Source organism: Dermacentor andersoni, chromosome 10 (assembly GCF_023375885.2).
Source record: "Dermacentor andersoni chromosome 10, qqDerAnde1_hic_scaffold, whole genome shotgun sequence".
Lineage (NCBI taxonomy): Eukaryota > Metazoa > Arthropoda > Arachnida > Ixodida > Ixodidae > Dermacentor > Dermacentor andersoni.
In genome coordinates, this window is record NC_092823.1 from 54,290,983 (window position 1) to 54,305,603 (window position 14,621).

General features: G+C 47.6%; 1 protein-coding gene across 1 annotated transcript; it reads left to right on the forward strand.

The window, feature by feature from the left end:
- Window positions 1-746: 746 nt before the first annotated feature.
- On the forward strand, window positions 747-10,330 carry LOC129388286 (uncharacterized). The gene is made up of 6 exons (XM_055078437.2): window positions 747-1,066; window positions 3,430-3,753; window positions 7,033-7,338; window positions 7,779-8,102; window positions 8,548-8,877; window positions 10,040-10,330. Exons 1-5 carry the CDS (start codon window positions 772-774, stop codon window positions 8,874-8,876), a joined length of 1,578 nt encoding a protein of 525 aa, XP_054934412.2. The 5' UTR covers window positions 747-771; the 3' UTR covers window position 8,877; window positions 10,040-10,330.
- Window positions 10,331-14,621: the final 4,291 nt, after the last annotated feature.

Genomic DNA, 14,621 nt, shown 5'->3' on the forward strand with positions numbered 1-14,621 from the left:
TATAACCTTGACGTTTGATACCGGAAGATCCAGCGTAGTAGTTTGTGAAACTTACCTCTGGCGAATCTTCACTTGCACATTGCATTGATTACGCTCTAGGCGTGATACATGCGCGTCAGCAGAGTCTGACAAATGTTCGGGTTCATGAATGAAACTTTGTGAAGTTTTAAAGGCGGAACGCGCTCAAACTATTAACAATTCGTTCTGGAAGAAAATGCTATCCACCGAAATAAAGTGATAACAAGTATGTACAGCTGTAATGGGAAAATCATTAATACAACAATACACGAGACTGACAGACATACCGCTGTGTTTCTTTAAACCCTGCAATAGTCCAATGTATATAATACATGCAACGCCGTTTTGATACCTCAAAACAGATTTAAGCAAAGGATACTTGGCGTAGTTCAGCAAACCAATTGCTGATTAATTAATTTGAGTAATATTATAATTATGAGTCAAATACCATTTCGTTCGTTTTTTCTTGTACAAAACTACTCCTTATGGCCAGATATAAATGTTAGCAAGTTCTAATTACCCTTAACGTAGAACCATGCTTGGGCGTTGCAAATTTAATTCGCACTTCGTCCTGCCGTTTCGCTCTTTGCACCCTTTCATGTTAAGATATGGTACAAATCTGCCGATGAGCTTTGAGTGTGTTCCCGCAGTTTGTAGCATTTGGCGGATGCAGAGAGCGTTATGGGGGGACCAATATCTTGACCCCTCTGAAATCTCGTCACAGCCCTTCCCGATGTGGCCAACTTGACACTGATGTCGGCTCAGAACAGATCCTTCACGGTGGCCTGGGAGCGGCCCGAGGCTAACTTCGACCACTACCGAGTCGAGGTAACCGGCAGTAACAGCGCGACTAATGCCACTGTCGAACCGGATCTCCTCGGCTCCTGTGCAAATGGCTCCATCGTCGACGCAAGCCAGACGCGACTCACCTGCGATCACGTGGAGGATGGCACCAAGGTCACCTTCAGAATACGTACCCACGCAAGGGGACCTCCTGAACGGGCATCTCCGGGAGTAGCCCTCGAGGGCATCGTCATCCCCTGGCAAGGTGACGTTATTTTTTCTTATTTATTTTTTTGTCTAATCAAGGCTTGTCCGAAATATTTCATTTAGCAGTAATAACCATCATTTTACTTACCTTTTTCTTTGCTTTATGGTCGTCTTCGTTATTGTAGAGAAGTCCTCACTGTTCTCAAGGGTTATTTCTTCTTTTTCTATTCAGCAGTAGCTTTGTTTTTTTCTTGTATCTGAATGTGAAGATGGCTAGAAAGCCGATCAAGAAACAAATTATAGAAACATTTGATTTCTGAACCACACTGTAGGTTACCGCGAAAGGTGCGGCTTCTGAATGGGCATCTGAATGCGGCATGAAGTTCTTCACATGCAATTCTCCTAGAGTAATTATCTAGCTTTTTATTTGTTGCAACATCAAGATGTTAATTAGGCAGTTGTAAAGAATAGTAAGACACGTCAAAATGTGGTAATTCAAGCAATGTGCAGGGCTCACCCAGAAGCCGTGACTGCCGGCTCTTTTTTGCGCCACCGCAGTCGCGACTGGCCTTACCGAGTTGATGCATTTTTTTGTGATTATTACATGAAAGCGAGACACTTGTGGTGCATTGTGACTGCATTTTGACTCCCCCCCTACCCTCCATCTCCTCAGCCATCGTGACAAAGCGCCAGCCGCCATGCGGTCAGCTTGTGTCGCGTTCAATTACTGAGCGCTCTATACACATGGCGGGTTTGTTTTCGGCAAATAGAGAAAGCCCGCAAAATAGGATAAACATATCTTATGACTGCGCACCCGTGGGCACGGAATGGCGGAGCAATTAATCTGTCCCAGTGCCGGAAGCGGTCCCAGTGCGAACAGCTCCCGGCGCGATTACTGTGTGTCAAGGTCAAGAAACCGCGCTGTCCTGAACGACTAGCCTCAGATTAACAGCATCCTTTCCCGCTCAGGCTGTTTGATGGTGCTGATATTCCGTGCGCGCGGAATAGCAGTTACATTCTACTTTGAGGTGAGAAACTTAAGTGGCTCGTTTCGCGATGGCCTTGACAAAAATGCGGCGTCCAGTCGAGTGGTACAAAAAAAAAGGCCACGTGGCCTTCTCCGAGCGAGCGGCGGGTGGAGAGGGGAACGAGCGAGGCGCGCAGACATAAAAACCAGTGTTGTGTCGCTGACGTCACGCGGCTGCGGCGGCGGCGGCGGTTGCGGTGACTGAGTCGGTTGGGAAGGGAGAGCGACGGCAGTGGAGGACGCTCACTCGAGGCCTAGCGGATTCGGTGGTTGGCCTCGGAAGTACGCTACGGCGGAGAAACGAGGTGCGACGTGCGAAGCGGCGGGAGCAAGGCGTTCGACCGCGAGTGCTTCTTTGCCCTGCCGAGAGGATGCAACGTAACTGTGTTCGGCTTGCGTTACGCATGTGTAACGCTTACTGGCGACAAGCACGCTGCACGTTTAGATGGTGCATTTAGCGCTTGCATGTGTCGTTCGACCTAAAGCGCCGCACATGTACTTCACTCTGCGGCTCGTTATGTCTTGGAAGAAATCTGACTCCTCCTATGGTATAACTTAATGCATTACAAAGGGTGCAGCAGGCTTTCGCCTTCAGGTGTTGCAGGAGTGTAGGATGCCGCCGAACTTCTTTCATACTTCACCATAAACGTAAGCACATATTGTGCACCTTGATGGAAAATCTTTATTTCTACCTCTCTCACGAATCACCACAAGCCCCTAAATGACACGGGAAGTTGAAACACTCCCCCATTCCCCTCCCCATGTGTAGGGTAGCAAACTAGGCTCAGTCTGGTTGGGCGGTTGTGTTGAACATCGCACGTCGAGTAACTGCTTGGACTTCGAGACAACCGAACAGGCACTGTACTGCGTCGTGGTGAAGGCCAGTGCATGGTGCAGCGGTCACGTTCTCACAGGCAGTCCTGCCCAGGCGGAGGTCATGGCGCCCCTTTTTGGTGAGGCTGTGCAGGGTTGTTATTTCCCCGAATTTTTCGCTATCCTTAGGGAACTTTAGAGTTGTTTAGCGACCAAAGTGGACTTTTATTTGATAGCGGATTTCTAGGGGACTGCAAACAACCTCCGCAAATTTCAAACAAATTCTCGGAACACTCCGAAGGATCGTAGCGGAACATTGTAGCCAGTGTTCAGCAAGCTCACGCTGAGAACGAAATGCAGACGTTCTTTTTAAGTGGCCGCATCTTTAATTGGGGATGCTGCAAAGAAACAGCTTTTCGCAGTACTCATCTGCAAATTTTATTCTCTAACTTGCTAAATTTCCTTTTGAAACGTTTTCGGTAAGCACAGGCAATCGACATCCGCAAATCAGCCCCCACAAAGGTGCGTTGGAGCACCGTGGCTCGCTCTGTGTCGTCATGGTCATTGAAATCTCGTCGCAGCCCTTCCCGATGTGGCCAACCTGACAATGGTATCGGCTCAGAACAGATCCTTCACGGTGGCCTGGGAGCGGCCCGAGGCCAACTTCGACTACTACCGAGTCGAGGTAACCGGCAGCAGCAGCGCCAGTAATGCCACTGTCGGACCCGATCTCCTCGGCTCCTGTGTATATGGCTCCATGGTCGACGCAAACCAGACGCGACTCACCTGCGATCACGTTAAGGAGTGCACCGAGGTCACCTTCAGAATACGTACCCACGCAAGGGGGCCTCCTGAACGGGCATCTTCGGGAGTTGCCCTCGAGGACATCGTCATCCCCTGGCAAGGTGACCTTCTTTTCTCTAATCAAGGCTTGTCCGAAATCTTTCATTTAGCAGTAATAGAGCCACCTTATTACTACCCTTTTTCTTTGCTTTATGGTCGTATTCGTTATTTTAGAGAAGACCTCACTGTTGTCAAGGGTGATTTCTTCTATTTCTATGCAGCAGTAACTTTGTTCTTTCCTGCATCTGAATGTGAAGGTGGCTGGGAAGCCGCTCAAGAAACAAATTATAGAAACATTTGATTTCTGAAGCACACTATAGGTTACCGCGAAAGGTGCGGCTTCCGTATGGTACGATTAGGAACAATTGAAGTAGTCACAAATGAATTTGCTAACATAGAAAGGGTCACGATTATCATGCACCGAGTTTTAACAGAACACTGATCATTATACGCGACTAAGACCTAGTGCATATTGTTTAGAGCCTTGTTGAGAAATCGCCAGCAATGTTTAGTTCTTGACATCCAATTATTTTAGAGTAATTAGCTCTACATGTCAAAATGTGGTACTTCAAGCAATGTACAGTGCTCAGCAATTGAAACGCGACATCCAGAAGCCGTGGCCGCCGACCCTTTTTTGCGCCGCCGGTGGCCACTGGGCATACGGAGTTGATGCATTCTTTTTTATCATTATTAAATGAAAGCGAGAGACCCTGTGATGCATTGTGACTGCATTTTGACTTCCCCCCTCTCCCCAGCCGTCGTCACAAAGCGCCGGCCTCCATGCAGCCAGCGGGTGTCGCGTTCAATCACCGAGCGCTGTATACACATAGCGCCTTTGTTTTCGGCAAATAGAGAAAACCCGCAAAATAGGAAACATACCATATGACTGCGCACCCGTGGGAACGGAATAGCGGCGCCATTAATCTGTCCCAGTGCCGGAAGCAAGCTGCCCATCGCTTACTGGGCCGAGCGGCGGCGATGAAGGCACACATGTTCTTTCCACGACGCGCGAACAGCTCGCTGGTGTTACTGTGTATCAAGGTCAAGGAAATGTGCTTCCCTGAATGGCGAGCGTGAGATGAACAGCTTCCTTTCCCGCTCATGCTGTTTGATGGTGCTGCTATGCCGTGCGCGCGGAATAGCAGTGACATTGTATATTAAGGCGACAGCCTTAAGTGGCTCTTTTCGCGATGGCCTTGACAAAAACGCGGCGTCTAGTCGAGTGGTCCAAAAAAAATAAAACACGTGACCTTCTCCGAGCGAGCGGCGGGTGGAGAGGGGAACGAGCGAGGCGCGCAGACATAAAAACAGGCGTTGCGTCGCTGTCGTCACGTGGCGGCGGCGGCGGTTGCGGTGACTGAGTCGATTGCGAAGCGAGAGAGACGGCAGTGGAGGACGCTCACTCGAGGCCTAGCGGATTGCGTGGTTGGCCTCGGAAGTACGCTACGGCGGAGAAACGAGGTGCGACGTGCGAAGCGGCGGGAGCAAGGCGTTCGACCACGAGTGCTGCTTTCCCCTGCCGAGAGGATGCAACGTAATTGCGTTCGGCTTGCGTTACGCATGTGTAACGCTTACTGGCGACAAGCATGCTGCACCTTTATATATGGTGCAATAAGCGCTCGCATGTGTCGTTGAGGAGTACGACCTAAAGCGCCGCATATCTACTTCATACTGCGGCTCGTTATGTCTTGCAAGAAGTCTCACTCCTCGTATCGTGTAACTTAATGCATTACAAAGTGTGCAGCAGGCTTTTGGCCTTCCCGTGTTGCAGGAGTGTAGGATGCTGCCGAACTTTTTCCGTACTTCATGATAAACGAAAGCACATAATGTGCACCTTGATGGAAACTCTTTAAATGCTACCTCTCTTACGATTCTCCACAAGCCCCTACCTGACACTGGAAGTTAATATACTCCCCCATCCCCCTCCCCACGTGTAAGGTAGCAAACTAGGCTCAGTCTGTTTAACCTCCCTTCCTTTCCTTCCTTGCTTCTCTCTCTCTCTCTCTCTCTAAGACAATTGAAAAGTTGGCTTATTAATTTTATTTGCTAAGTGCATCCAGTTAAGAAAATTTACTGGTCGTTTTTCGACAAGTCTAAACACAATGCACTTGGTCGTATTCGCGTAGAATAATACATGTTTTCATTGTTTCATTTTTAATCGCTACATGATACTTGAGACATCCTGTATGTATGCCATTGAAACACGTAGTACTGAAAAAGGTTATAAAATCCACCTTCGTATATTACCTATAGAAGAAGGAAGAGTACGATTTGAGAGCATAGACCAGACGTAAAAAGAATTGTGCAGGAATCATAGAAGGTGATCGTCAATGTAAGTGAATAGCCGAACGCTTCTAGAAAGCTATTCGTTTTAATAAAGTAATGATTTGTTTAAAGGTGTAATTGTCACAGTTTAGGACATTTACGTAGCGTTTCTTGTTGCCTTCTGCAATTCCGTAGAAAACAGTACTGTTGACTCGTACATCTATAGCGGTGCCGGAGCCCTCTCCCACCACCGCCACATGGAGACGGCGTGGCTGCAGGAGAGGTAATGAATGGCGCAGTACAGTGGTGCAGTGACTGAAAGTACAGTGGTGCAGTTTCTTGAAAGTGCAGCCCACCATTACTATAGGACAGACAGTTCAAGATTAAGTGACCATGCTTGTCTATGGCGCCGCAGCAAGCGCATGATGTACTGAGGATCCACCTCTGTCGGTTCAACCATTCGGCCACCATGACAGACCATTTAGGTACATATTATAGGTCATTAACATCCATACACACCGGTGCGATAGGTGTGTTCGCTCATTAGCTGTGCGCGAGCATGTACACGTGTCCGTTTTGTCAACGCATGTGATTTACGGCGCATGGGCGGAGTGACAGCTATACGTAGACGAACGCTAGACAAGAGGTCCACCACGAGAACGATATCACACTGCGTTGAACAACGCGTTTGCCGCGTTTGTCCCGAGAGGGCGCTAAGACGCACGCCACGCTATGGACCTTCATACGCACCTCTCTGCACACTTCTTGAGCGTATGTGTGTAGGAAAGCTCCCTATGTTGCACGTGTCCTGGTGAGCACTCATCGTCATCGTATATGACGTCCCCATCTACGACGTCCGTGTCCAGGGCACCGACAGGTGTGTGTGTGTGTTTGTGTGTGTGTGTGTGTGTGTGTGTGTGTGTGTGTGTGCGTGCGTGCGTGCGCGCGTGCGTGCGTGCGCGCGGAACTTGCTTTACAAAAGCGGTTACTTAAGCTTTTAACCGTAAACACCTAAAACATGCCTGATACTGCAGCGGGATCTTTTTTGTTGTTTTTATTGCATGCTACAATTCCAGACTCCCCGAACAACCTGACCATACTCCCGATAACACCGTCGCTGAGCCGACTACAATGGGAACCGCCTATAAACGTGTCCGACATCCTCCGTGGATACACGGTGAGGATATGCGACAGGTACGGGACGTGTGACGCCGCGCCGGACTTGGACGGCTGTGTTGAATATAGCACGTTGAATAACTGGCTGGACTTCGAGACAACGGAACAGGCACTGTACTGCGTCGTGGTGAAGGCCAGCGCATGGTGCAGCGGTCACGTTCTCACAGGCAGTCCTGCCCAGGCGGAGGTCATGGCGCCCCTTTTCGGTGAGGCTGTGCAGCGTTGTTACTTCCCCGAATTTTTCGCTATACTTAGGACATTTAGAGTTGTTTAGCGACCAAAGTGGACTTTTATTTGATAGCGAATTTGTAGGGGACTACGAACAACCTCCGCAAATTTCAAACAAATTCTAGGAACAGTCCGAAGGATCGTAGTGGATCTTTGGAGCCAGTGTTCAGCAAACTCACGCTGAGGACGAAATGCAGACGTTCTTTTTAAGTGGCCGCATCTTTAATTGGGGATGCTACGAAGAAACAGCTTTTCGCCGTACTCACTCTGCACATTATATTCGTTAACTTGCTAAATTTATTTTGAAACGTTTTCGGTAAGCCCGGGCACTCGACATCCACAAATCAGCTCTCTCAAAGGCGCGTTGCAGCGCCGTGGCTTGCTCGATGTCATCATGGCCATTGAAATCTCGTCACAGGCCTTCCTGATGTGGTCAACCTGAGACTGATATCGGCTCGGAACAGATCCTTCACGGTGTCCTGGGAGCGGCCCGAGGTTGACTTCGACTACTACCGGGTCGAGGTCACCGACAGCAGCGGCGCCAGTAATGCCACTGTCGCACCGGATCTCCTCGGCTCCTGTGCAAATGGCTCCATCGTCGGAGCAAACCAGACGCGAGTCACCTGCGATCACGTTGAGGACTGCACCGACGTCACCTTCAAGATACGTGGATACACAAGGGGACCTCCTGAGCGGACATCTTCTGATGTTGTCCTCGAGGGCATCGTCATCCCCGGGCCAGGTGACCTTTTTTGCCTTATCGCGAGGCTTGTCCTAAATCGTTTATTTAGCAGTAATAGCCACCATTTTTAATGCCTTCCTCCTCTGCTCTGTGGTGGTCGCTATTTTTTGAGAAGTTTCACTGCTGTCAAGGGTTATGTCTTCTATTCCTATGCAGCAGCAGCTTCGAGAGATTCACCTGTAATAAAAGAAATAATCCTCGTAGACTGTGAAGCTTTCTCCAAACAACTCGCGGCAAACGTCCAATTAGGGCCCTTGGCCATGTTGAGACGTAATAACGGGTGCGAGAGAGCACACGTGTGAGCGTCAATTTTCTTCGTGGCAAAGACGCAGGAACGAAGTGAGCAAATTTTTTAGCGTTTCATTAAACGCTTCGCGATAGCTTCACTTCCCATGGACCCAAAAATGTGCGTTAAATCTGCGTATTCTTCAATGGCATGCTACAGTCCCAGACTCCCCGAACAACCTGACCGTACTACCGATATCATCGTCGCTGAGCCGACTACAATGGGAACCGCCTACAAACGTGCCCGGCGGCCTCGGTGAATACACGGTGAGGATATGCAACTGGTACTGGCCATGTGACGCCGAGCCAGACATGTCTGGTTGTGATGAACATCGCACGTCAGACAACTGGCTGGACTTCGAGACAACGGAAGGGAGACCGTACTGCGTTTTGGTGAGGGCCAGCGCATGGTGCTATGATCACGTGGTCATGGGCAGTCCAGCCCCGGCTGAGGTCATGGCGCCCTTTATCGGTGGGGCTCGGCAGTGAGGTGAGGGTCCGAATTTTTCTCTATTACTAACAAATGCTAGAATCGTCTAACGGACAAAGTGCGTTTTTATCTGATAGCGGATTTCTAGACGACTGCGAACAAGCTATCCTTCGGTGAATTTCCAACGAATTATCGGAACAATATAAATAATCCTAGGGGGTCTTTCTAGTCTCGTTTAGCAAACTCTCCGCAACAAAGAAATGCCGGCGTTGCTTCTGAGTGCCCATATTTTTCTATTTCGGATGTTACGATGAAGCACCGTTTCATACAACTCACCTGCGCATTTTATTTGTTAAAGCGCTGAATTTCTTTTGCAAAGCTTTTGGTAGGCACTCGCGCTCTATGTCCACAAGTCTGACCCCGCAAAATATTTTTGTTTAATTTTTCAGGACAGCTATTGTGGATGCGCAGAAAATATTTAACTGGTTCAGGAGGATTTGGAGTGCTGCTTTAGTGGAATCTCTGCAAAAACAAATAAAAAAAATGAGGCTCCGTTTTTTTTTTCTTTCGGGGTAATTACTTAGCTCCAAACGGGAAAAATGGCTCCAATATTTCAAAAGTAGCATATTGGGAAACCTAGACCACGTGTGACAAAGTTGGAGGGAGTGGCTGAACTATGAGAGGAGACTTAGATAAAAATGCTAGAGGCGTCACCAGTTTAAGAGACATACACGATAGGTGTCGTGTCTTAACATGACACCTATCATGTCATGTCTTAACATGGCACCGCCACGGATTATATCTTCTATTATGTAAAATTCAGGTTATATAAAAAAAAAGTTGCAGGAATAGCATAGCTCCTTCTGCACGTAATGCTAGCAAGTGGTAGCATATATATATATATATCACATACCTTTGTTTTTTTACATTCGTACCTTTAGTAGGTGCATTATCTATTCGTTACACAGCTGTATGTCGGTTTCGCAGCGCAAGCGCCAGACCCGCCTAATTTCTTCTTTTTCTTTTCAAACATGAATGAGAACCGCTAAAGCTCATATTAAATCAATAAAAACATCCCTATTTTGGAACACAACAAATCTGAAATGAATGCATTCGCGAGGAATTAAGCAAGCTAAAGAAAAGCAGATACTGCAGTCACGCTAGCTTTGATGTGCCTCAACATGCTCGGATGTTTGCCAGCAACCCCTCTTCTTTTATGCAGGAACGAGATAACCAGCACAATCACACGGAACAGCAGTCCTCCCAACTGCGCAGTAAAGGCTGCGCTCGCACTGATCTACAACAGGGCAAGAGCTCCAGCCAATGTGTCCTGCTGCGCTGCATCAGTCGTCGTGGCTGAGATCGACGTCTATTTACGACGTCTTACCAGCTCGAACACCATCCGCAAAAGCATTTTTACTGCACGCATTTACTTTCGCGCACACTACAGCTGACATCATTGTATTTGCCGTCAAGGCTTCTTTTCTTGGGTCATATTTAATAAAACTTAACCATTTCGTCTTTATCATTCCCACTCAATCCAATGCCCAATCTCCATAACGATAAGTCTACAATGTCCTCTCTGTTTTGTCTACGGGCAGGGTTGTGAACATAGCACGCACTCTCATCGTACAAACACAATCGGTGGTGCCACTGAAAAAATTACGGCAGAAACTCCCCGGTGGGACTTTCCGAACGAGCTCGCGGGATCGAATCTCGGCCGTGGCGGCCGCATTTATATAGGGGCGAAATGCAAGAATGCCCGTGTCCTGTCCATTTGTAGCCCGGTAGAGATCCCCTTGTGGTCAAAATTAATCCGGAGTCTCCCACTACGACGTCCCTCACAATCAAATCGTGGTTTCGGCACGCACAGCCCCAGAATACGAGGCTCTGGAGTGAGGATCAACAACGAATATCTCAACAACCTCCGGTTTGTAGGTTACATTGGCTCCTGTTCACCAACACTGGGGACGAATTGCCACAAGTGATTAAGGACCTTAACCTAGAAAGTGTGAGAGTACGGTTGAACATTAATATGCAGACGCAAAGGTAATGTTCAATAGCCTGGAAAGAGAACAAGAATTCATTATCGCCAGTCTGCTTATTAAATATATGCAAGAGTGCGCTCAAATGTCAATTACTCTCAGGGTGCCCTGATCATCACAAGGAAATTTGCCGGAAAATAAAATTTGGCTAGTCCTGAGTACAAGGACCAACTGTTAACCCACAATGTGATCACCAAGCACTATTACTTAGGGCGCAGGGCATTCGCCCTGCCACATTCTAAATTAAATAGTCCACAGGCGGTTACGTTAAGGCTTCTGCAGACACGAACGTACCCTAACCCGGTCATAATTAATAAAATTAATCCGGACTGCGGGATTTCAGTCTATTGTAGTAAGTGTGGGGGTTTGCTCGATTTAGAAAACATGCTTTGGCGCTGCTTGGCGTTGGCCGGTGATGGTTCTCGAGGTGAACAGTGGGGACAGCGGATGCTGCACAGTGAAGTGCTGGCGGACCAAGTCAGGGCTGTCTAGAGGGCCCGTGTGACGGCAGAGGGGCTCGGCCTCTCTGTCTCGACATGAGAGCGGCCCGCATCAGTCCCATACTGATCCCTCAGGACCTGAATAAAGTTCTTCATACCATACCATAGAGCGCATATGGCAGGCGTTAACAAATTATGACCAAGCGCTTACCGCTATCTATAATAATTGCATTCTACGACACTAAATTGTTAACAAAGAAGCTTGAGAAGTTAAAACTTTGCAGCGAGTGATGGAACGAGAAATTCTAGGAGTAACTTTGACAGGCAGGAAGACAGCGATCTGGATAACAGAGCAAACAAGGGTATACGACAGTCCAGTTGACATTAAGAGAGAAAAATGGAGCTGGGCTGGCCATGTAAGACGTAGTAGGGCAGATATACCCGGTCGTCTATTAGAGTTACAGAATGAGTGCCAGAGAAAGAAAGCACAGGTGAGGACGGTAGAGAATTGGGTAATACGATGAAATTAGAAATTGGCTGGTACTACTTCGAAAAAATTGTGCTTGCATTTCGCTTCTTTGTTATTGTCTTTATTTTTTCTCTTGCTCAAGTTACATTTGAGCTGTAATTAAGGGACATCGTAGTGAGGGAATGGCTAAGTTTGGCTGCATGTTTAACGCTGGATGAAACCTCAATGCAGGGACACTTTCGCTTTTCAACCGCAAAGTTATACCACCCACGGTGGGTAGCACAGTCCTTAAAGTAGTTCTCAGAGCAATAACAAGGTGGAGTGTGTTGGACGAGATGTTCGTAAAGATTTCCCATTGCCGAGGCAGTAGAAAGAAAGTATTACAAGGAGATAAAAACTGTAACCTATTTGTCTAGCATGTGAAATATAGAAAATACATCTAACCACTGATCATGTTCCTTCATGCATTAGCCCCTGTCATAGCTCTGCTCAACTGTACACACCTTACATTTGTGCAATCTTCGCCAAGGAACGCGAACAGTCCCCTTCGTAAAGAATCGGTGCTACGATGTACATTACCTTACCTACCAGACTATTCACTAAGCGTAGTGTAGCAGTGGCGTAGCCAGGAGGGGGGGGGGAGGGCTAACCGAGCTTCAACCCCCCCCCCCCCATTTCTTTCGGTCGGCGCCCTGCTGCCTTTTATGCTGGCACGTCGCCTATGAACAAAGGCTCATGTCCTTCGAACGCCCGCCCCAGACAAGCACAGGATGGTACACGCCTGCAGGCAGACCAAGGGCCTGCTCAAGGCAATAGTTGTATTATTATGCACCAAGCATGGGAAACTTAACAGAGAATAATTTAACTTTAGCCCCCCCCCCCCCCTTCCTCCGAAAAACAATTCTGGCTACGCGCCTATAGTGCGGCGGTCTTATAAGGTGTCAGATTACTGAAGCCATGCATACGTTCTCCGGCTCGCACCTTTCACGGCTGCAGCGTTTGTGGACACAATAAACATGTCGTTCATTGCCCGTAGTCACAAAAATATGGCGTACCGTACGCTATAAAGCTGCGCCACTAGGTAGGGGGTTCGGTTCCCTCCCACCGCGATCGCATTCTGACAAACGCACACTGAAAAAAAAAATCTCCTGTATTTTGATTCGTGTGCTTAGATGGCATAAATCAATCCGAAGCATCCCCTCTACACTGTGTATATCGTAGCCTGCGCGTTGGTTCGCGGGATTAAACCTTGTCACTTAATTTGCTTTTACTTTTAACACTATAACTGCTGGTCATTCACAGCGTACAGACGAGCGACGCCATCCCCTTCAACTTTTATCGCGTTCTACGGTTACACGCTAAATTCACATAAGTAGGTGCTTGGAATACGCATGGCTTAGCTGTTAGACGGTTATGCCGTGCGAGGAAGCACACTTAGGAACACACCGCTTTTACCTGTCGAAAACGTCGATTTCGGTAATCCAAGAGTAGCGCAGAAATGACAACATTTCAGGGAAGATTGCGGGAAAGAAAAGTAAGGTAGACTGGATAGGTGTGCACGCGGAAAAAGAATCTTGGGGCAATGGTCGCTGTTTTTACGACAAAGGATGTCTATATAGCTGCCTGATAGCACCTGTTTTATCTGGTCTTATCAGCTGTTTCTGTGCAGCTCAAACGAGTGGAAGGGGGGGGGGGGGGTGCTGCTATTGAGATGAAGCTAAAGAAGTGCCATGGTGCCTTTGATGTAACCTCATCTGTCGAGAGACTCTCGTTTCAACGCTATATACGAGCTCCCCGTTCAGTGAAGCGAAAGAGAGCGTTCGACCAAACGTTTAAAAATCGCAACTCTACCGCGTGTTTTACCGCGCAGAAGTCGGAGCCTACGTATTCGACCACGCCACTTTCTCTTTAAAGGTAATGAAAATTGGAACTTTATTTCTCTTTTGTTTTGTGAAATTTCGTGGCAGTCTTTTTCAGCATTGATATAGCTTTCCAGGAATCGGTGCACTTTGGTTGTCAACATGTGGTGTCAAAAATGATTATTATCGTTGATTTAAAGAAACAATCGACTGGAGGCGATTTCCGTAAACTTCTTAAATGGGGGTTAAGGTGAGATTGTGTAAGTGAACTATTACACTGCAGCGCAATGGTTAAGTTGCAAGAAAGTCTTCACACGTTTCTACAGCCTCGCAAAAGAAGAAAAAGACATTTCTTAGAAGCTCTGGAAATTGGCGTTTTGCGTTAGCCCTACAGGCCGCGTTAATAATCTCAATGGAATGATACCAGGTGAAGCACTTTGTTCATGTTATTCACGCATATGTCAATGCATTCTGGGTGAACCTGCATCTACTTGAGGAATAAGTACGAGCCCAAATATGCGTGAACTCTAAAAAAAATTATGCAGATTCCACGCACTGTTGGAATCGATTTGAGCGAAGTTTCTTGTGCTGGTTGCTTTGATTGATGATAATTAGCTGTGATGTTGACGACGAAAGCTTAATTTCTTACACGTATATTGTAACACGAGAGTGGTGAGTTGGTATTAAACGTTACCTTGCGTGCACCACTGCTGTTTGTCTGCGTAGTGTACAGAACACTCAGGGAGAGGCCTTTGTTTGAGGCGTTGTTGTGCGCCATAATAAAAACTTCGAGCGCTAAAACCCACAGGACGTAGAAAAAGAAACTCGTGCTGTATGTGTTTTAGCGCTCGAAGTTTCTATTATAATGCACTACCAACTAGCCCACCTATCGATCCTTTGTTGTGCGCCATATTTCATAACCTCTGAGATGGTTCAGCATTGTCATTACCACACATGGCACGTCGTATCGTGGCAGAAGTATTAAACTTGA

Excerpts from the sequence above, each read along its gene's own strand:
- LOC129388286 (XM_055078437.2), top strand. The coding sequence starts at position 772 with ATGTCGGCTCAGAACAGATCCTTCACGGTGGCCTGGGAGCGGCCCGAG. Across the intron at positions 3,754-7,032 it reads CATCGTCATCCCCTGGCAAG|ACTCCCCGAACAACCTGACC; the intron begins GTGACCTTCTTT and ends CTACAATTCCAG. Across the intron at positions 8,103-8,547 it reads CATCGTCATCCCCGGGCCAG|TCCCAGACTCCCCGAACAAC; the intron begins GTGACCTTTTTT and ends GGCATGCTACAG.